The sequence below is a fragment of the Meles meles genome, chromosome 14, assembly GCF_922984935.1.
Source record: "Meles meles chromosome 14, mMelMel3.1 paternal haplotype, whole genome shotgun sequence".
NCBI classification, from domain to species: Eukaryota; Metazoa; Chordata; class Mammalia; order Carnivora; family Mustelidae; genus Meles; species Meles meles.
The window spans coordinates 20,864,383-20,887,436 of NC_060079.1; the positions used below are offsets into that span (position 1 = coordinate 20,864,383).

The following is a 23,054-nucleotide window of genomic DNA, read 5'->3' on the forward strand; positions in this document are numbered from 1 at the left end:
ATCTATATATCTCTATCTATATTTACACATACACATATGGCAAAAGGTAAATTAAGGACAAAAGCTAAATGGTTAGTGTTTCAGAAAAATACTAAACAAGAAGTTCGGAAATTTTACTCTGATCCAGATTTTTAAAAGTAAGAAAAGAAATTTTAAAAATCATGATATTTGTTATCTAGACTCTCCCGAGATTTCATTTTTCATCTTACTATTCACTTCGTCCTCCGTTACTCTACAACTACAGTGGCTTTGGCCAATTCTTGGAAAACCCAAGTTTCTTCTTGTCTTTTCAGACCTTTGCATTTACACTTTCTCCTACCTCAGAATAATTTCACCCCCATGTTTCAGATTTTCCTTCAAATCTCAGTTTAAATGTCAACTCCTTACCAGACTTTCCTGGGTAAAGGAGGACCCTCCCTCCACTACTCTCTTTGACTGCATTTCATCACCTTCAGAGTGCTCATCACAGTCTTTTAACATTTAACTCCTTTGTCTCAGACGTATATTGTAGATCCCCCAATACCCACCTAAGTACCTAGCATGTAATATGCTTCAATAAATACTTGAAAAAAAAAGAATTCAGGTAAAGTGAATTTAATTACTGTAGGATTAACTTTTACTGAATTTATTTGCCAGGAACAGGTGTCAGTGTTCGTTACTCATGCTTAGCTTAGACTTTCATAGATTCAGGATTACGAAATCCTTTCAATCCCATAAATCTTAATCCCCAAACTTTAAATATAATTTAAAATTTCAGACCATTTCGCGAAATCTTCCACCAGTCTCCCCTTCCCACTATAAGGATCCACCCGCTTACCCCTCACTTCTACAGTTCCCCGCCCCTCCCAGCAACCTGGCTGAGCTGGGCTGTCCCGGCAGAGCCTTCCGGGACCCGGGGCGCATGTGCGGCACGCTGCGCACATGCGCAGTATTCGCGCAGCTGGCGTGGGTCCCAGCCTAAGGCTGAGGTGGTCGCCACGGAGCTGGGGGCGGGGCCTGCGACACTATGGCCGAGGGCAGCGGGGAAGTGGTGGCGGTACCCGCGTCCGGGGCTGCCAACGGCCTCAGCAATGGGGCAGGCGGGGTCCCGGCGCAGACCAGCAACCCTCTGTCGCGGAAGCTGAATAAGATTCTGGAGACGCGGCTGGACAACGACAAGGTAACCGGAACTGGCAGGACCTGGGGTCCCGCGTTGCCCGCGGGCTGAGCCTGGCCGGGGGCGGTGTCCGTTCGGCACCCACTCCCTCATCTCTCTGTCTCTCTGTCCCTCCGTCCTTCCGTGGAGGGGACTGCAAACCCGCGGGATTCGAAGTGGGACGGGTAAGAAGGGGGAGGCCGAGGAGCCCCTGGAAAAGCGAAGAGGTGTCTTGGGTGTCACCCCCTATCTGGAAAACCTGTTCCTGGAAGGCTCTGGCTCTGGGAGGCAAACGGTGGAGTCTCCTACCCGGGAGCTGTTCGTGGGTCCGAACAGGGGTAGAGGAGAGCCTAGGGCAGGATTAGAAACCATGCAAGAGTAAATTACAAGACTGGGTAACGTGAATCGGGGTTAGGAGGAGCTGGAGTACCGGGGTAGGCATAATTGAGTATTTCCACCGACGGGGAGAACAACTGAAATAATTTGCAGCGGGGAAGAACTGCTTGCTCGGGGCTCAGATGAAATACTGGGTGCTACTAGGTTTTGTTGTTGTTAGCTAAGCTCCGCCTGTGACATGTGGGCTCATGCTGTATTTCTTTACACGATAAAACCGTCCACATCCTCACCGAAGTACCTCCCGAAACGCATCCTTCCAGCTTCTGTTGTAGCTGTAGCTGGTTATCTCTTCTGTATCATTGAGTCTTTGGGTAAATTGGTCATGCCGTAAAGAAAAAATATAAGTAGAAGTGAGAGAACTTTACGGATAAATCTGTAGGTAACTGAAAATAAGCTGTCAGCAAGAATTTGTGTGTAAGAAATCAGTAAGAAAGACGGGGCTCTGGGGCCACCACTTACCGGATACAACATCAAACTGAAGCATTATGATTTGAGTAAGCCCCTTAATTTCTCTAAGCTTATTTTTCATCATTTCTAAGTGGAGAATACTGCTGTAACTTTTATCTCAGGGTGTTGTGAGGATTCAAAAAGAGAATCTGAAGTGCTCGGCACAGTGCCCTACACTTACCATTTCTTATTACATGTTAATTTTATCATACAGCTTATTGTTTAATGTCACTAATACTGACATTTATTATCTCATTTAATACAGCTGTGATATAGATAATATTAAATCCTTTTTACCCAAGAGAAAAGTAAGGTATCGAGAGAGTGTAACAAGGTTAAATCATATAACCGATAACTGCTGGAGCTGTAATTTGCACCTGTCTATGTGATTTTGTTCATTCGTCCTTTAGGGATTACTTCTTTGAGCCAGGCCTAGGACATTTCAAGGTTATAGTCAAAAGAAATGGCTTCATTTTTTGGTTTTTCTTTTTCTTTCTTTCTTTCCTTTTTTTTTTGGTACATAAATCTTTGTAGTGTTTTCTTAAATATTAAATTGAATTTAAATAGCTTTACTATTTTTGTCAATCCAGCCAATATCGCAAAATAACATTTTAACTGAAACAGAAGGGTAGAAGGGTAAGGCTTTTAGAATATATGTTAGTTCAGGTGTAGGAATTTGTATTTGTAGTTAGATATCCTGGGCTTGGTCTTCTCCCTTCTCTCCTCTAATGCATATTTTCTCTGTAGGAAAAAACTCTCCACTTTCATGGTTTTAAGTAACAAAAAGGGTGATGATTCTCAAATTTATAACCCTGTTCTTGACATCTCTACTGAGCTCCAGATGCGTCTAGTCCATTGCTTATATGACACTTCCAATGTCAATACCTGATCAACATCATAAAAACTTAACATAGCCAGACTCTTGTTTTTCTCCAAACTGGTTCTGCTTTCCCCTGTTAGGAAAGAACATCACTTACCCAGACAAGCAAAAAAATACATATAAATAATTTTTGATTCTTGTCCCTTTTTTCACCTCATGCATTCAATTCATTAACAAATCCTATAGGCTTTACCTTGAAAAAAATAGTTTTGGAATATCTCCTTTTCATCTGCACTGCTGCTTGTTCTAAGTCACTATCAAATCTTTGCTTGGATTATTTTAGTTTCTTCCTTTCTTGCCCTGCCCCTCATCTGCTTTCCTCACAAAGTTAGAATAAACTTTTGAACCTACAGAACACATTACATTACTCCTTTCCCTAAAGCCTTTAGTAGTGTCCCACCACTTTAGTCATACGGCGTTTCTGCTGCTTTCAGGTCTTTGTACTCACGGCTTTTTTTTTGTCTGTGAACGGCTTTATCTCCATGGATGCCTTTCCTATTACTTAGGCCTCATTTCAGAAGTCACCTCAGAGAGGCCTTCCTCTAAGTTCTGCTCCCAGTTACTCAGTTCCTAGCCTGGAGGCTACAGGTGGTACTTACTTCTTCTTTTTTTTTTTTTTTAAAGGACTTTGGTTTCTTTTTTTTTTTTTTTTAATTTATTTATTTGACACACAGAGAGATCACAAGTAGGCAGAGAGGCAGGCAGAAAGAGAGAGGAGGAAGCAGGCTTCCTGCTGAGCAGAGAGCCCAATGCAGGGCTCAATCCCAGGACCCTGAGATCATGACCTGAGCCGAAGGCAGTGGCTTAACCCACTGAGCCACCCAGGCACCCCGATACTTACTTCTTATATATATCCTTCCAGAGATAGTTTATACATTCACCAGTAAGTATGTATGTATATAGTCCTCTTTCTTTTTTAACAGTTGGTATTATAACTGTTTCTATACTTTGCTATTTCACTTGCTGTGTCTTGAAGTTTGTATTATGGAAGTACTTAAAGAATTTTCATCTTTGTTAAAATGGTTATGTCATAATTTCTTTAACCAGTCTGCTTTAGGTGGACATTAAGGGCATTTCTAACTTTACAATTCCAAACTATTCTGCAGTGAGTGGTCTTGTATACATGCTGCAGTGTACAAGTAAGTAGCTTATAATATTTTGGAAATACGTTTAATATTCAGTAATGTGAAGCTGGCCTGGTATTTTTTGATTATTTAATGGAAACATTCAAAAATGATTTCATTAAAATTTGACTTAAGAATAGGAAAACGTATGAAAATCGGTCCCAGTAATTGTCTTTTATTATCAATTATGTAGGAGATGTTGGAAGCGCTCAAGGCACTTTCAACCTTTTTTGTTGAAAACAGTTTGCGGACTCGAAGAAATTTACGTGGAGATATTGAACGCAGAAGTTTAGCCATCAATGAAGAATTTGTCAGCATTTTCAAGGAGGTGAAGGAAGTACGTAAATTCTTTTCCTTTAACATTTACTGAGGACTTACTGTCTGTGTCCTAAGTATTTTTATGAATTAGGTTGATATGTTTGCAGTTCACATGTCATGTTCAAATAGAAAACTTAACTACTTATGCCAGAAGCATCCAGATCCTTCAGTTAGTGGGATTTCTAAATCTGTGACCTCCACTAATGCTGCTTCTTAGAACGTTCAAACATTTTTCCAGGATATTCTCATAGAAATTTTTATTTTTTTTAACAATAAGAAAAAACAATTCTTTAAATGTTTTCCAGTAGAAATTTTTCCTTACTGAATAAACCTCCTTTGGATAACTACTTCTCCATTGAAGATTAATTAGAATTGAGTTACTTTAGTGCACCATAAATTATGAAATTTTCAGATTAATTAAGATCAGTTACTTTCAACATAAGTAATATTTTTATCATACTTGAGTGAGCAGACTATTCTCCATAGGGTAAAAATGAATTTTATTTATTATGTTGTTATATTTTACTTATGCAATATTTTGTTAATTTTATTAATATCACATATTCTGTATGTGTTGTATGAAAGTGTATATAGAGTTTCAGTGACTAATAAACGGGATGTTTAAATGTTTAGAAAGATTTCATTGACTGAGGCTAAAAATCTGGAAGGTTGGAAGGACAGTTTGGTAGTGTTCATAAGAATAGAAAGGGTCTCCAAGAGCACATGCAGATTGTGGTCTCTGAATACTGTTTCCCTCTGAAAGGAACAATCTTACAAATATCAGAAAGCAGGGAAGCTACCTGAGACCTTTGGGAAAGTGGCAGAAGAACTCTAGAGCTAATTTGATGAGCTTCTGTTGGCCAGGGGTAGAATGATTAGAGCCTCAATAAGAATAACTCAGGGGACAAAACTCATTAAACATATTTAAACCCACAAATTCATATGGATCTAAGAACCAAACAGAACCCTCATTGGTTATATTTGATGGATATAAAGGAACCAGCTTCTTTTGAAAAGTGCTAAATAAAAGGAAGGAGTCAAGCATTTATCCTGTCTTTTGTGCCAACTACATAATGGTTGTCGAGGGGAGGCTTCTCTTTATAGCTTTATTCTAGTAAATGAAGGAAGAGTGATAGAAGATGAGAAGATTTTTGCCACTACTGTTAAATTTATGGATCTAGCTCAAGACTTCTCAGCTTGGCAGTATTTTACATTTTGGAGCAGACAAGTGGGGACTGCCCTCTGCTGTTTGGGTTGTTGAGCAGCATCCCTGGCTTCCATCCGCTAAATGCCAGTAGTACCACTTTTCCTTCAGTCGTTCCTCCCAAAAATGTCTACAAACACTGCCGAATGCCCCATCGGGGGACAGAATTGCCTAGTTGATCACCATCGATGTAGCCATTGGTCGTCACTAGCAGCTAACCTCACAAAAAGCAGTTAACCTTGTATCTGTCACTCCTACTAAAGGTATACAACACCACCTGTGAAAAATTCTTGCCGGAAAACTGAACCAGAATATAATCAAGCTTCTAGATCTAACTGCCTGTTTATAGGAATTACTGGGGTCAGAGGACTATGTTAACACTACAAATATGCAGTCAGCAAATACAGATTGTGGGAACTGTAGAGACAAATGGGTTAGTTTCTCTCTCTCTCTTTTTTTTTTTTTTAAAGATTTTACTTATTTATTTGACAGTGATCACAAGTAGGCAGAGAGGCAGGCAGAGAGGAGGAAACAGGCTGCTTGCGGAGCAGAGAGCCCGATGCGGGGCTCAATCCCAGGACCCCGGGATCATGACCTGAGCCGAAGTCAGAGGCTTTAACCCACTGAGCCACCCAGGTGCCCCTGAGCTGGTTTCTTCAACAAATAAATTGTAAGAAAAAAAAAAAGAAAAATAGGGAGAAGTGAGACTGTATAGCTTTAAAAAAAAAAGGAGAAATAGCAACCAGTTGCTATTTGTGAATCTTAGTTGGTTCCTGACTTGCAGTAATTATTTAAAGATTGGAACAGCTGGGGAGATTGGAACGATACTTGATATTGAGAGATTATTGTTAAATATTTAGATGTGAAAATGGCATTATGTTTTTTGAGTCTTCTTAGAAGCATATACTGATGTTTATGAATGAAATAAAATATCATGAATATAAAATAATTCAGTTTGTGGAGGAGGGAGAAAGGGATGGAGGAGAGGTAGAAAGTGGGTAGAGAAATAGATGAAACGAGTGGTCGAAGCTGGGTGATAGGTACGTGGGCATTCATATTCTTGTAACTTTAGGATGTTTTTGAAAATATTCCATAATAAAAAGTTTTAAAGAAGTTTATCATACACTAGTTGTACTTCCCAGCCTATAATTTTATTTGGGGGGCGGGGAGAGATACTTTGTCCTAAGTTCAAATAAAGACTTTTTAAGTAACATACAGGCCATTGAATTACAGTCATCAAAACTCTGCATTGAAGTCATATATTCAGAGATGTAGTTTTTATTATTTGACAAATCAGGTCCATTTGGTGTATTATGGTGGCTAAAGTATTAGGAGTAGTTATTCTTGACCTAGCTGGCTGATAATATCATAGTGCTATTCATATTAGGTTACACAATGAGATTTAAGGGAATAGTGAGATTAGTTTACTCAGGCTTCTGCTATTGCTAATATTAATTGATGTTTTGAAATCGTGCTTTTTTTTTTTTTTTTTTACTGTTCACCTGAAAGCAATTTAGCACTTTCTTTAATGATTTGGTGTATATGCTATTTGTAATGAAGTATAGAAAGTAATATTTGAAAATACTGGGTGCTATGATACTTATAATTCAAAGTACTTTATAGAAAGAAGGGATAAAAATCTTGCATCTAGAACTTAGATTTATGTTCATATTCTGATAAGTGATTTTCCATCTGGTTTATCCTCACATTTTGTTTATAGCCTCACTGGGCAGCTTTTTTATCTCTTACCCTCTGATTGGCCCATCCCTTCATAAGACTGTCATGTTTCTATTTGAAGGTCTGGGTGTTGTGTTGAAAGGGATTGTCCATTTTCTACCACTGAAACTTCTTTGTGTATCATTCTGTTGTGTGACACCAAATTGTGTGACACCAAATTGAAATTAAATTGGGAAAAAGAAGACAGTAGTGCAGTACGAAGCTAGATGTGATTTTATGATATCATTTTCTCATATAATATTTTTCATTGCTTCAATAAGGACTAGAGAATGGTTTCATGAAAAGTATAGAGCCTGGGAGACCTGTTGGAAAACTTTTTTTTTTTAAATCACTTCACATAAGAAATACTAATTGATGTGAACTGAAGTAGTAGTTATTAGAGTAGTAGAAAAGAAATGGATAAGATACATACAGTAACAGTATAAATGATAGATCTTAAGGACCAGTTACATTCCCATGTACCTGGAGGAAGCTAGAGGAGGAAGTACACGGGGAGAGAATGTTACTGAGAAAATTGCAAGCTTTCTGGCATGATGTACTATGTGATAAGCTTCCACAAGGTAGAGGAGGCACGATTTTTAGTTTATTGGGTTTTCATATTTGCTTATTTTTATTAATTAAAAGTTAAAAAATAATTCATTACAGAAGAGTTAGATAAAATCAGAAGTCAAAACAATTGCTTATAATCCTATCACCCAGAAATAACTTTTGCCAGTATTGTCTGGCTTTTCCTGTGTACTTCCCTGTGTGTGTGTGTGTGTATACACATACATATATATATAGTTTCATAATGCTTTTTTAAAAATCTTGCCTAGACATCTTTCTATCCATGTATACACACACACATGCATGCGCATGCGCACGCATACACACATATATAGTCATTGTTGATATACACACAGAGTTCCATTGTATAGAAAATGTTTCACATTTTCCTTTTGTTTTGGGCAACTCTGTGTTGATCATCTTCTTACATATATTGTTGCACACTTATCTGATTAATTCTGTAGGATAAATCTCTGTGTTAGTACACCTGAATGAAGAGGTATTAATATTAACCATTTGCCATTTCCTATTGTCACCCCTTTTAAAAAGCTTATACTAATTTCTTTACATCTTTTCTAACACTAGATGTTATTCTTTTAAATTATTTCCAATTTTAAATATAATATCTTTTGTCATGCTTTGACAAAAATATTCATGAGATGAAAATAGTATTTGGCTAAGAGAAGAGAATTTCTTTAACAACGTAGGTAATGTTTGCTGGTACTTTTTTCCTTTTCAGGAACTTGAAAGCATAAATGAAGATGTTCAAGCAATGAGCAGTTGTTGTCAAGACATGACAAGTCGCCTACAGGTACTGTGTAATAGCTGGATTTTACTGTAGTTCCTGGTTCAAAGTAAGCTTTCAAAAATTGTGAGCTAGATCTACAAGATGTATGGATATCTGAAATATCATGTCTTATAGGACGTTCCAATGTAAATATTATGCTTGTTTTTTTTTAACTAAAAATGAGTATTTTGGGGTGATGGTTTACTGATATTGTTCAGTTAACTCCATATGCCTTTATATTTTGATCTTGTCAGTGTAGAGCTAACTGCATAGAATTTTGATAAACCTTTCAATCCCATAATATCCCCCAAATCCAGCAGAAATGATTGCCTTAGTAGAAGGTCTTAGGAATAAGTCCAGGCTAAAGCTATGCCTAATACAGACCAACCTTAATTATGTTTTGTGCTCAGCCTCCCCACAAAAGAAAAGAAAAAAATCTCAGGAAAATATCTGTAATTCTACATTGGTTTATTAAAGCAGTTTGAAATTCTAGTTTGATTGCAGAGTTAAGATTTAGCCTAGTTATCCTCATTTATGTAATTTTGGAATAGTGAAGAGAATAGGATTCCTCCTAAGAGTCAGTCATGATTATGTTTACCACCTTCACATTTATTTCAAACTTACACCTTTAAGATTCTCCTGGAACTATAGAGTTACAGTGATTCTAGGAAGAATCCTTAATCTTTGCATATTCCACAGATCAGTCCTAAGCTACTTCCATGACCTATCTCTAGAACCAGTTTCCCGTTTCTCTAAAATTTTAGCTCTCCTAGTCTTAACTAAATTTCAGTACTCTTACTAATGTATCAGATATTATTGGCATATCTGTTGTTCAACCTTAGGTCTCTATGAATTACATAATACTTAAATAGCCATGAAATCTTTGCTTATTATTGTCATTTTATATTTATTGCAATATTACTTTTGTTGCTTAGTAATTTTGTTTGACTGTTCTGTTCCTTTTTTTCTTTACTTCCTTTTCTCATTTTCTGGCTTCCATGATTTTTAATACCTTTTCTCAAATTATACTCTATAAGGTTTTCTGTATTATATACTCCTGCATTTATTTTGTAGTATTATTTTTATAATTTGGTTTATGGGATTACTCAAGTTCTTCTTTTGGGGGACAGTATCTCTTGTTTTCAAATTTTTATCTTTAATTGTATTTTTATCCTTTTATCATATCCATTTGTAGATGTCAAAAGATCAAAGTATTTTTATTCTTCATGCTGTTTTCAAAACAGATTATAAGTATTTTAAATCACAAAGTATCCTTTTTAGTTTTGTCCTTTGTATTTTCTTTGCACCCCCCAATCCTATTTTTTCCATATAATGGCATGAGCCCTTCTTTCTTTTTTTAATCAATTTTATTGGGGGAAAATGATGTACAATAATAAACTGCATCCACTTGATGTATACAAAACAATGCATTTTGACAATTCTATACCCATGAAACAGCTACCATAATGAAGATGCATATTTTCATCACTTGCAAAAGATTGTTTCATAGCTTTTTAAACTGAATATTTAAAAATATTTTATATTACTTGTTTACATTCAATTTTGAATCTCAGGTTAGTAGGGATTAGATCTGTGATTTTGAAAGTTTTGTTCATCCATTGGCACTGATTTATTGCATATAGTGTTTTTGGAATCTTGGTAGTATCCACTCAGACTGTCAACTCTAGAATAAAAGATTTTTAATTTATTCATTTATAGAAAAAAGTATTATTTTTCATTTTAGGATGTTATACACAGGACTAATTAAATTAGCTCATATTTTTCAAAGTACTTTAGATTTAGGACATTTTAAAAATTATTATTACAAGATACTTTTAGAAATGCAATCAATAATTATTTATATGCCATGGTTTATCCCTTTGTGGACTTGCTTGGATAAATAACATTTAGAGGCATAGGTTTATTATTTAATGAGAAACAATGATTCTTAACATTTAAGATAAATTGGAAATTGCTTTAGGATAATGTTCTTCACTGCTATTACTAAACTGAATTTTTGAATCATTACTGCAATTTATAAATGAAAAGTCAGGAAATATGCGTAATTCTTATTGTATACCATTGTAAGCAAGTATCATAGCTAAGTGATTAATAGATGGTGTTTTTTTAAGATCTACCTTCAATTTAATAATGACTCAGACTAAACAAAGAAGCTAGTAAGCATATTTGATATAATTGATTTTATGAAGCATTCTTTTTTCACAAATACTAAAATGTAAATATATTTTAGAATTGAGAGAATACTACATTTTAAACAATTATATTAGTCAAGAATAAGGTGACAGTGATCTTGAAAGCAAAGCAACATTAGGAAAGATAAAGAAGAATTTGAATAAATTAGTAGGTTTAAAGAGTAATAATTTTGGAATAGTACCATGGGAGCCATTGTGTTTAACTCCATTCCTTAAAAGTTATTGATCTGCTGAATTACGTAGGTTCAAATCTATTTTTTTTTTTTTAAATTACTATTTGCTAGGTACATAGTTTGGTTGCAAGGAACACAGACTCAACTGGAGTTGGGGGTGGAACTGGATGCCCATTTGAAGCAATGAGGCAGAAAATTTCATTGACAATTGGAAGGACTATAGGAGGATTAGGCCTCTAAGAACCCAGAAGTTACCATAGTGTAGGGATTTCTTTGTAGATCTAATGCAGCTCTAGAAACATTAGCAGCAGAAGCTTTGCTCTTTATGGTAGTGTTCCAGCAGGAAAATGAACTATATATTCACATATTTGCTCTGGTATCCTATCTTTAACGACTGATCCTCCACAGTATGTGTGGTCTACTTTATACCATTGACCCTTGAACAATGCCAGAGGTTAGGGGCATTGACCCACACACAGGCAAAAATCTGCATATAACTTTTTCTCCCCAATATTTAACTACTAGCCTGCTCTTGTCTAGAAGCTGTTAACATGAATAGCCAGTTAACACATATTTTATATGTTATTTGTGTTATATACTGTATTCTAACAATAAAGTAAGCTAGAGACAAGAAAATGTTATTAAGAAAATCATTAAGGAAAAGAGATTTATAGAACTGTAGTTCTTGTGTAGGTAGACCACATAGTTAAAATATTTCAACTGTAATTTCCACTTACTAATAATGGCTTTATTTGTACATAATTCTGGCTCACTCCGTGTCCCTTCAGGACATGGACCCCATGTCTCTAGCTGCCGTACACCCATTTGTTTCTCTTCTCTTTTCTAACTGCCTTATGTTTAGTTCTTTGAGAATCTGAGTAGCTACATTTGTCTTTTGTTTCAATCCATTTTAAAATACTTGCCTTATCGTAGGATAGAATAGCTTTTCATCAGGTTTGATTCCTGATCCTTTTAGCTGTGGCTTGGGGGAGGAAAGATTACTTAATAGAAAACTTTGTCAGGAACTTGACCTTTAGTTAGGGCTGTCTCTGATCTTCCCCAAACCCTGTATAAGGGGTAATTTGTATATTCTGACTCTCAAATGCTTATCTCCATCTTGGCCATTTCTGTTGAGTTCCACACTAGCATTTTAGTGACTTACCTTACAACTCCATTTAGAGGTCTCATGGTATCTCAAGTCACATGTGCATAACAGAAGTCACGTTTTTCATTCTTAGGCTGCATTTCCAGTACTTCTGCTTCGCTAAAAACATCACAGACGGTTAAATCCCTTAGCGCCGTGATACCTTTTTCCTTGTAAGCCTTAGCATTATGTGTGTATTGAGAACTCTGCATGGGTTCCTCTTAGTAAAGGTAATATATGAGCCTTGAAACATCTGTGTCAATTACTTGGCCTTTTAAATTTTTATTTATTTATTTATATTTTATTTATTTTTGGCCTTTTTTACACTTCTGAGTTCTGGATCTCTCACGCTGTGAGCTTGAACTTCAGTAAGTGGTACTATTAATTTTCTGAAGTATAAAAATATTAAAGATATATTTATTGAAGTTATAAAATACTGAATTTAGATGTATTTATAATTTTAGGCAGCAAAAGAACAGACGCAAGATTTAATAGTAAAAACCACTAAGCTTCAAGCTGAAAGGTAAGTTTTACTTTAACTACCTCTTCATTAACTTGGAGATTAAGTAGAAAGAAAATTATAGGTAACTCTAAATCAGACTTAAAATAATAAAAAACGTAACTCAAAATTCATATAACATATAAGATTCTGAGCTATTATCCAAGAGGAAAATAAACATAAAATGATAATTTAAGAGTATCAAACTTATGTTGGGGTTGAGGGATTATTCATTCTCAGAGGTGACAGTGTGTTGTTTATTGTTTGCTGTGGAATTAAAAGAGATTGCTTTTTAAAATGGAGATGATTTTGGAGTTTTAATAATTTTATCTTTTTCAACACTCATTATCTCTTATTTTTTTAGCTATGATTAATCCTCTCTGATACAATTAAGAGTTCACCATATACATTTTTCTTGTGGTAGTTTACAGATAGGTATGTTAATATTTGTTCACGGAATAAATGGGTAAATGAAAGTGAGTAGAATATGGATTCAGGTATTTTAGTGTGTATTACAATCTTTCGTAATTAGTTTTTGGTTCGATTGTCTCTTTTCCTATGAAACTGTGGGCTCATTGAGAACGATGACAATTTCTTACCCTCTTTTTGTGTCTCCAGTGCCTAATACATTGTAGATTCAATAATTTTTGAGTAAATAAAAATAAAAACTGAAAAAGAAGCATTATATTGGAGCTTGTAGCATATATGGGATCCTGAATAATGTCTACAGGAGGCAACATGAGAACCTTGTGTTTTTATCTGTATATTCTCAAAACTAAGGATTATTCATGTTTATTATTTTAGTAAATTAATGGAAGTGTTTGGCCTCGTATGCTTTTGGGAGTGAAAATTTCTGACATTCTAGTATCCCAGGAGCTGTAGATATGATGTGCCAAGTGAACATTTGCAGAAGGTATTTTAGGAAAATTACATAGCAGAAATTATAACAGATTCCTGGGAGCGGGCCGAGAGTTGTTTTTCCATTTTTAAATATTACCTTTTCTTTTAGCAAGAAACCTTGTTAAGTGATTAGCTTTAGAAATAGAAATTCTGTAGGCTTATTTGGATAATGTGACATTCTTATTGAGACAGATACATAAAGGATATGAATATTTTCCCAACTGGGTTAGAAGAAGTTCAGTCATTGTGACAGGTGATGCTCTAATAAAGCTGCATGTAAAATTGTCTTCATAGAACTGCGACTAACATTTCTTTATGATATTTAGTTGATGGAAGGTGGATTTCAGTGATAGTCAGGAAATGATATCCACATAAATATACTTCTGGTTTTTTTTTTAATGCTATTGAAGTCACTATTTATTATACATTTTATTGTCTCTTGTGAAGGCCCAGCGGCCAGATTTCTTTTTGGACTCAGAAAAATAATCTTTGGTGAATATATATTTCTTTTTGAGGTATAGTTTGTTAAAGTGGAAAGAATGTAACCTTTGAAGACAAAACACTGAATTTTAATCTGAATCTTGGGTAAGAGTTCATTAGATTTTTGATTTTGTAGAAGTTACTTCTTAACCTTCAGCCTCAGTTTTCACATCTGAAAAAAGGGACTAGCATCTGTGTCACAGGGTTGTCGCGCTGATTCAATGATATACACAGGTGCCGAACACACTACCTGACGGCCATCAAGGAACATTACCCTCCCATCCTCCTCCAAAGCCTTTATTAGATAAACCTGTCAGCACATCTTCTTTCTGCATTGGCTTTCCTCAGCTGTTACTTACTTTTTTATCCTTTCTTACTATTTTAATGTTTAATAGTTGTAATTTTGTTATTTGTTATGAACTAATTCAGGTTTTGAAGTTTGTAAAAAAATATAAAGCTGTTTTGCACAAACATACATTAAAAATATATTCCAGAAGCATATATGTTCAGGCAAGAGAGTGTAGACTTTATCTTCTTCCTCTCATTTATATATGTAAAATTTAAAGGAAGAAAATTAAAGTCAGCTGTAACTTCACTACACAGACATAACTACTAGTAACATTTTGGTATATTTCTTCCTAGTATGAATATATGTGTGTAGTTCATTTTACTTTGTTACCTAATATTTTATGTTTCATTTTTCTGTCTTTTATTTAGAAAAAAATGTATTTTAATGGTGACATTTTATTTCGTCTTGTGAATGAACCAACATGTATTTAAGCATTCTTAAATTATTGGATATTATTTCCATTACTAAAAATGATGACTGGACAAATGTTTTTAAATCATTATGGGCATTTTAGATTATTTCCTTGGGAAATATTCTTAGAATTGTAATTCATGAATCAAATGGTAGAAACTTTTTATTTTATTTTAATTTTTTTAAAGATTTATGTATTTATTTGAGAGAGAGAGTGCTCATGAGCGTGCAAAAGGGAGGGGCAGAGGGAGAGGGAGAGAGAGAATCCCAAGCAGACTGCCCGGGAGCTCTGAGCCTCATCTTGTGGGGCTCAATCCCAGGACCCTGAGATCATGACTTGAGCAGAAATCAGGAGTCAGATGCTTAATCAAGTGAGCCACCCAGGTGCCCAAATGGTAGAAACTTCTTAAAATATCCTGTATATCGCCTAAAATTCCTCTCTTAAAAGGTTATACTGATTTACACTTCTATCAGCAATCTATGAGAATGTCTCCTTTGTCAGTACTAGGTATTGTCATTAAAAATTTTGCCAATTTTATAGATGAACAATAGCATCATAATTCTAATTTACATTTTATAGAATGTTGATGAATCAATATTTTTTTCATTTTGTCATGCCACTTATATTTCCTAATCTTTTTTGTTTTCTTTTATATATTTTGCCCAATTTTAAATTCTTTTTCTTATTATTTTGAAATTATTTGGTAGAGGGGAGTCTAAAAGGTGGAGTTAAAAGACGACAGAGGCATATTTTCAGGGAAAAAAAGAAGCACCATAAGATTTGTAAATCATGTTCTGGGAATGCTTGAAAGAATCATTATAAGGATTAATTAGACAGTTTATTTTAAATACTTAATATATGAATACATGTTCTGAAAATTAATTTATGGGTGTATTATATGTATTTTAAAAAAGTTCGTTTATATATTTTTGGGGACTTGCTTTTTGTATCTATAAAATGTCTTGTAGATCATTTTATGTTAATACATACAGTTCTTTATCATATTTATCTGCTGCATATTTTTTCACAGTATGTATTTGCTATATTTGTTTATATATTATATATAATATGCAGTGATTGCATGAACACATCAAAGAAGTTCTAATTTATAATAGCCATTTGTATGCTTTATATGAACATTAATTTCATATGATTTTATTTAGATACTTAAAACTCTCCAAAATATACTGTGTTTCAGTTATGATATAAGTTGAGAGAGAAGTCTGTATCATATATATCTTTTGTCACACCAGACTCTGACTTAGGGCTCTTACGCAGCCCTACATTAATGTTATTAGATTGCACAGAAGCTACCAAACCAAATGATTGGGTTATCTTACAGTAGCTTTCTGTCAGAATGATTGTGCACTAAAGAGTAATATGATTTAAAAAATATATTAGAATTTATTTCATCACTACTTTAAAAAAAGTTCTCATCTTGAGATACCAAATCCTTGTTTTAGCAGTATGGCAATTGTTCAACATATTTTTGGACCAGTCTTTTGTAGATATAGATCAGGCTCTGGTTCAAAATCTTTATTTCATGAAATTTTTTTTTTTTTTTAAGAATAGTCAACAATATTATTTGCAGTGAAATTTAATGATTAAGAAGTAATATCAAGATGGGTAATACTAGCTTTGATTTTTAAAAAAGTAAATTATAAACTAAAGAAATTTATTTCCTTTGTGTATGATAAATTGACTCAAAACATACATCCAAAAGAAGCATCAAAAACCCTTTAGTCAAATTGATCTGTATAATCTCCAGGAATTTTATGAATTCTTATAATTACCTTAATCCTGTATGATAATGGTTGGAGCTTTAAGAGTATAAAACAAAACCTGTTGAGATAACTTTTTGATATCCATAATAAGATGATTAAGGACATAGGTCATTTATCTAATGTAGATTTCATTGGGTGATTTACATTATTATTTGAGATAAACAGAATGTTACTGCCACCTAGAGGACTTTTACTTTCTAACTTGCTGTACTATTGCAGAGCATTTGAGTGAATTTAATACCTCACAACCCGACCATACTACAAAACAAAGATGGCAGATGCAGTGTACTCTCTAAACATAAAATGTTCATGTTTATTTTGTTCACTCTCATTTGAATATTATTAAATTGTGGAATATTACTGCCTTGTGAATACTGCTAGTGAAAGACAATTTTATTACTCTTTAAATCTAAGATAGAGAAGCCAGGAATGTTGAAATTCATTCAGGAAGTTTGTACTCTCAACTTGCTTTTAGATGGTGACTCGACTCAGTCCTTCAGGTCCTTGCAGACAAGATTCCAGATGAGAGCATGCCTTTTCTTAATTATCAACCTAGTCTAGACATGTTGCCTCCAGATAATGTAATTTAAAAGGCTTGTTATCACCGTATCATGCAGAAAAAGTGGGGAAGACAAAAGTGAAGTGCTTTTATGAATTTATGAAGAATTGGTAAATAAGTTCTTGTTTCTAATCTAAAGTTAAAAAATAATAGACCTGATTTTTTGGTTGCTATGTACTTCATGTGCGAACCTCAGAAGCAAAGGACTTTTCACTGAGAAGAAAATCAGTTGCAGATTGGCGTATTTCTCTTCTGTAGGATAACCTTGTTTATTACAAGATGAATAATTCAAGTACATGTCAGTGACTGAGAATTTGCTGTGCAGGGATCATTTGTGAACTTATTTCTTCTCTTTTGCATAATGATTAATTCCTTTTATTGTCTTCAGGTATCTGAGGTAGAACAAGTTCAGCTCATTTTATTACCTACATGCCTACTGAGCTTCCAATGTTTGAGGCAGAAATGAGGCTTTCAAAGATGTTGAGCATCTTTCACACTTGTTTTAAGAAGTTATGTCAGAGGTGTAACTTGTTTTAGGTGACACAAATTCACAGCATGCTTGATTTTTTTTTATTGCTTTTTTAAAATTATAGTCAAAGATTAGAAATAAGAGCGCAAGTCGCAGATGCCTTCTTATCCAAGTTCCAGCTGACTTCTGATGAAATGGGTCTCCTCCGGGGTACTAGAGAAGGACCTATTACTGAGGTATCTCGCTCTCTGTTACAATGATTTAAAGCATAGCAGATATTGATTTATAGAGAAATCACTTTTTTTAAGGCTTTATTTTATCATCTTAAAAGTTTGATTTAAAAATTTTTTTAAGTTTAGAAACTAAGATGCATTTTAAATTACCTTAATTTGGCTTTTTTTGTTTGTTGTTTATTCAAAGCAGTATCTAAGCTTTTTTTTTTTTAAAGAAATCAAAGAGTATCAAGTTTATAAAGAAAACTCCTCCTCATCTCTAAGTCCTTTTCAACCATTTTCAGTCTTGTTAATTGCTTCTTTTCTAAATTCTGTATCCTGGATCTGTTGATTTAAAAAAAAAAAAAAGGCTTTGGTTATCTATGTTACCTTTTTCTAAACGAAAAAAAAAAAATCTTGGAGTTCACAATCAGTCAGTTCCTATATATTTATGAGCGACCTCTATGCCTCCAACTTTACATTCTACTCTGGATTAGGGGGCAAGAACAGGTATGTAAAGATACCTAAAACATCATCTTCAATGATAAAGCTATGGTTAAGTCATAAGGTGTGTAATACATGGCATGTTTTTCTTTATATAGTAATTTTTAGGTTTGTATTCTCTCTCACTAGACTATATATTTCTTGAGGGCAGAGATTTTTGTCTTTATAAATTTTGTGTTCCCAGCAACTAGCATACTACTTGGTGCTAGCAGACGTTGAATTAATGTATGTTTTAAAATTTAAATAAATATGTTAAATTTTGTATAAAAATTTAGAGAAAGTCGAGGTCAGTTACAGGAAGGTTTCTTTAGAGTAAGTGAAAGGTTTTTTTCCCCCTTGTAGAGATATTTCAATTTAGAGTAATGTAATTTCACCTGGAAATATGGACATTTTAAAGTTGCATTCTTTTAAAGGATTTTTTCAAGGCATTGGGAAGAGTAAAACGGATTCATAATGATGTCAAAGTTCTCTTACGTACAAACCAGCAAACGGCAGGGTGAGTAGTAACCTTTTCAATTCGTAATTGCATTACTAACCTTATATTTGTAAAAATTTTTAAAGTGTCCTAGGTTCTTTTTAAAATATGACATTTTGTGAATAGGAATTTAATCTTTATGTGTCTTTGGATAAGGAGGGAGTTGGTTATACCCTGATATTTACAGAGCGAAACAATACTTGACTATCTAAGTGATAGTATTAAAATTTGACAGCATTTATTTAGTCATAAAAATGTTATTGCGAAATCATTCCATAAATGATAAAACGTTAATATGCTATAACCAGATCACTCTGTAATTAAACAAAACAGATTCTTTGGTGTGGCTATTGTCTAAAACTTTAATATAAATCTTTAATTTTCTTAGGTTAGAAATTATGGAACAGATGGCCTTGCTTCAAGAAACAGCTTATGAAAGGCTTTATCGGTGGGCTCAAAGTAAGTGATTTCTTTCATACAATCTAGATTCATGAATATTAGTTTTCAATTTGGTTATTTTACCTGACCTTTAATACCATATTTTGATCTTAGTAACCAAAAAGTATTCTTAAAAAGAAAAACGAACTTTACTTTTGAACATACTGTGTATCATGAGCATCTTCTATCATTGAAGCTCTATGTATGATTAAGAATGAGAATAAAAAAATAAAGTCAATATTTCTGCCCTACTTTATCTTAGAGTTGATTAGGCATTTTTTATTATTTAAGTAACTGTTTTACACATGGCGAATTGGTTTCTCTCTTGCTGCTGTAACAAATCACCACAAACTTAATGACCTTAAACACACAAATTTGTTATCCCATGGTTCTGTAGGTCAGAAATCAGACAGGGTGTCACCATACTAACAGTGTTGGCAGGGCTGCATTCATTTCTGGAGGCTCTAAGAAGAATCTGTTTTCTTGCTCATTGAGTTTGTTGGCATAATTTAATAACTTGAGTCTGTCGGGTGGACTGAGGTGTGAGTTTCTTGCTGGCTGTCACTCAGAGCTTTTCCCAGTTCTAGAGGCTTCCAACATTCTTTGGCTTATGGCCTCTTCCTCTGTCTTTAGAGCCAGCAATAATGGATTGAGTCGCTCACTTTGAATCTCTCCTGCCTCTTCATCCATATCGTATCTCTGATTGACTCTTTTGCCAGCCTCTTCTATTTTTAAGACCTGCGTCATTGAATTTTCTTGGATAATCCAGGATCGTGTCCCTATTTTAAGATCTGTTACCGTAATTTTGTCTGTAAAGTCCCTTTTGCTATGTATTATAACATATTCACATGTTCCAGGAATTAGTGATCCTTGGAGGGCCATTATTTTGCTGCCACAAGTGGTTTATTTATTTTAGTTTTAAAATGTTTCAGTAATCTGTTCACAAAATTGCCTGTCAAAACCAAGAAGACAGTTAAGACAGAAGGATAGGATAGAAGTACCTGACATTTTAATAGGTGTTACCAACTGACTGTTGGAAGGAGTTAGGCATACAAGCAGTAAACTAATAATATCTGTATTAGACTGTGGAAAACTTAATTATTGCTTGATCATTTTACTCTTTATGTCCAAAACCCATTTCTTTTTCTACCTCTCTTGTTTGCACTGTTTACTCCTATTTGGAGTGTTTTCTGGCTTTCTGTCTTTCAATTCAATTCCTACTTCAGTATTCAAAGCTGAACTTAGGTTCTGCATCTTTCCGGAACTCTCCATGCCTACATTAAATCACCGTGACTTTTCGCATCTCTAAACACTAATTGTTGGAAATATTTGACATTCGGTACATTGCTACTTAATTTTTAATATATGTATATGTTAGCCTCTCCAGTTAGATTTCTACTTTCTCAAAGACAAGGACATTGCCTCACTTTTCTTTTTGTGCTTCCACAACACCTAACGTAGTGGTTCTAAACTATGGCCTTCTGACTCCTAAGGACTTTGGAGTCATCTTAAGATACCTAATTCCTGTAAAGGAGACCATCAACAAAACAAAAGACAGCCTGCTGCATAGGATAAGATATTTGCAAATGATATATCTGATAAGGGATTGATATCCAAAATATATGAAGAATTCATGCAACTCAACATCAGAAAAACAATTTGATTAAAAAGTGGACAGAGGAACTAAACAGACATTTTTCCAAAGAAAATCTATAGATGACCAACAAGCACATGAAAAGATACTCAACATTACTAATCATCAGAGAAATGCAAATCAACATCACAGTGAGATATCATCACATCACTCAGAATGACTAGTATCATAAAGACAAGAAATAGCAGATGTTGGTGAGGATGTGGAGCAAAAGAAGCCCTCGTACAGTATGTATGGGAATGTAAATTGGTGCAACCATTGTGGAAAACAGTATAAAGGTTCCTCAGAAAATTACAATCAAATATCATATAATCCAGTGATTCCACTACTACATACTTACCCAAAGAAAATGAAAACAGTAATTCAGGAAGATATATACACCCTTATGTTTATTGCAGTATTATTTACAATAGACAAGATATGGAACCAACTCAAGGTCAGCTGAATGGATAAAGAAGATGTGTACATAGATATAATCAGCTATTACTCAGCCATAAAAGCAACTGAAAGTTACCAGTTTTTACAATACTGATAGACCTAGAGGGAATTATTATGCTAAGTGAAGTAAGTCAGAAAGAGAAAGACAAAAATTATATGATTTCATTTATATGGGAATCTAAAAACAAACAAACAGACAAATACAGAGAACAAACTGCCAGAGGAGAGGTAGATGGTGGTGGGAGAGGGGTGGGCAAACTAGGTGTAGGGGATTAAGAGATACAAACTTCCAGTCATAAAATAAGTCATGCAGGTGAAAAGTACAGCATAGGGAATATAGTCAACAGTATTCTTAAAAAAAAAAAAAAAAAAGATTTCATTTTTTTCATTTCTAAAACACGCATTCTTAGTGCTTGCTAGAAAATATAATGCTAGTGTGAGGTCCACAGATACCAGATATTTGGGAATTTCTGAACAAGTTCTGAGTTTTTTGAACATAGTAGACATTTAGTTAGCATTTTATGGGTAAAATGAAGATGTTGGTGTAGAGATTTTTAAAAGTTTAGGATCTAAACTACTTTGAAATTATTATCTTATTACCATATATTATTTATAGAACATTTTTAGCAAACTGCTTAAATTTGCTCCCAAGGGAAGGGATTGGTAATATATTTTTTATATTCTTCTTCTTCCCTCTTGAACATTGCCATGTGTGTAGCAGTGACTCAGTGAATATTTGTTCATTGATTGGTTTCTTTGGAACTGTAGTCTCTAAATAATAATAAAATTGAGGTTTGGGGTGTACTGGATAGCATGTGTGGTCATATAAAGTTACACAAATACTTAAGCTTACATTTTTAGTGTGGTTGACAGCATAAAATAGTTTTTGATTGGCATATTCTCTAAGTTCTTCTGAGCATTTTTTCATGTAATATTTCTTAAGACCTTAGACTCTAGGTGTACGACCTAATTTTAATTTAACAAGGGCTATAATTATATGTTAACTGTTTTTCAGGTGAATGCAGAACATTGACCCAAGAATCATGTGACATATCTCCAGTATTAACTCAGGCTATGGAAGCCCTGCAGGATAGACCTGTCTTATATAAGTTGGTGACTTTTTCCTAATTAAAAAAAAAAAAATCTACTTTTTCTTTGATGAGTTATGAGGGCTTTCAGTATTATTAAATTTATATACAGTAGTTTGAGTAATATAATTTACAGTGATATTTTCATATGTGTACAATTGGAGCATCAGCTTATTTGCTCTTTGTGTATTATAGAATGCCATATGGAGGAGAAAAGCAGGATGTCCCTATATCTAGACTACCCTTTATTTATGTAGAGGTTAAGGGGCTTTTCCTCAGTCTGTCATCTCATTAACTACCTTAGAATTGCATGAAACTAAAACTCCTTTGTCAACCCTTCCCTAGAGAGGAGGAGGTCAGATAGGGAACTGAGATGTATAATTTCCCAGAAATGAAAAAAAGAAAATTTAAAGTCAGGATTCCATTAATAAGATTCAAGAAAAGAAGGAGTTCAGGTGTTTGATTCAGTAATTTATGCCGGCCAAGAGATGTATGATGGTGATTTGTATAAGAACTCCATGCATTATTAATTGTTCACATATTTTTATTCTATATTTTAATTTTTTTCTTTATATAAAATAGAAGTAAATTTTAATTTTTAATCTCTGCAGTAATATGGAAATAGGGAGATCAAGTGGGGAGTTACAATACGGGAAACAGAAAACTAGGAGACTCCACATAGGCATTCA

At 34.2% G+C, this 23,054-nt stretch overlaps 1 protein-coding gene across 1 annotated transcript in view; it reads left to right on the forward strand.

Annotated features, from left to right (window-relative positions):
- Positions 1–961: 961 nt before the first annotated feature.
- COG6 (component of oligomeric golgi complex 6) overlaps positions 962–23,054 on the forward strand; it is an 88,028-nt gene continuing 65,935 nt past the window's right edge. The window contains exons 1-8 of the mRNA XM_045978229.1: positions 962–1,159; positions 4,176–4,319; positions 8,527–8,598; positions 12,569–12,627; positions 17,681–17,792; positions 18,686–18,768; positions 19,136–19,206; positions 22,293–22,386. Coding sequence (XP_045834185.1) covers positions 1,007–1,159; positions 4,176–4,319; positions 8,527–8,598; positions 12,569–12,627; positions 17,681–17,792; positions 18,686–18,768; positions 19,136–19,206; positions 22,293–22,386 — 788 coding nt within the window. The 5' untranslated portion in view covers positions 962–1,006. The remainder of the gene's footprint in view (positions 1,160–4,175; positions 4,320–8,526; positions 8,599–12,568; positions 12,628–17,680; positions 17,793–18,685; positions 18,769–19,135; positions 19,207–22,292; positions 22,387–23,054) is intronic.